At 69.9% G+C, this 780-nt stretch overlaps 1 protein-coding gene across 1 annotated transcript in view; it reads right to left on the reverse strand.

Moving 5' to 3' along the window:
* The window catches only part of TBRG4 (transforming growth factor beta regulator 4), a gene marked incomplete at its 5' end in the record, with an annotated part of 8,215 nt that overhangs the window by 2,061 nt on the left and 5,374 nt on the right, over nucleotides 1–780 (reverse strand). The window contains one exon of the mRNA XM_031065272.1: nucleotides 393–607. Within this exon, the coding sequence (XP_030921132.1) occupies nucleotides 393–607 (215 nt within the window). The remainder of the gene's footprint in view (nucleotides 1–392; nucleotides 608–780) is intronic.

Here is a 780-nt window from a genome sequence, read left to right on the forward strand (position 1 = left end):
CCGGGGCCCCGGGGGCAGGGGGACAGACACTGAGCATGGGCCCCCTGGGCACAGGGACAGCCGTGAGCACAGGCACCCCAGGGACTGGGCACAGGGACAGCCATGAGCATGGGCACCCCAGGGACAGGGACAGCCGTGAGCATGGCCACCCCAAGCCTGCAGAGCCCTGCGGTGCCCGCGCTGTGCCCCTCCCACCACCTCCTATCCCATTCCTGTCCCATGTCCCCTCCCTGTCCCCCTCCTGCCACCTCTTCTCCCCCACTGGCCCTTTTATTCTCCCTCCTCATCCCCTCCCTGTTCCCCCCTCCTCTTCCTCCCCTCTTGTCCCCTCGTTCCTCTCTTGTCCCCCTCCTCTCCCCCTTCCCCACCTGGGGAGCCCCCCCTGTCCTCACCCAGCACCTGTCTCCCCCTGTCCCCACGCACCTCCTGGCCCCCGGTGGCAGTGGCTTTGTCCCCTCAGAGTGGGACAGGTGGGGGGCAGCGTACTCCCTCACGGGCAGAGGTTTGTTGTCACTGTCCAGCACCGCCTCGGCATCTGCAGGGACAGAAGGGACAGGGGACTCAGAGCCACCCCGGAGGGGCAGTGTCCGTGGGGAGGGACAGGGGACTCAGAGTCACCCGGGACCCTGCTGACCCCAGCCCGGAGGGGCAGTGTCCGTGGGGAGGGACCCTGCTGACCCCAGCCCGGAGGGGCAGTGTCCGTGGGGAGGGACCCTGCTGACCCCAGCCAGGGGACAGGGGACACGCGGAGCACGGGGCTTGCTGTGGCCGGCCGGGGGC

The sequence above is a fragment of the Geospiza fortis genome, unplaced genomic scaffold (genome assembly GCF_000277835.1).
Source record: "Geospiza fortis unplaced genomic scaffold, GeoFor_1.0 scaffold1215, whole genome shotgun sequence".
Lineage (NCBI taxonomy): Eukaryota > Metazoa > Chordata > Aves > Passeriformes > Thraupidae > Geospiza > Geospiza fortis.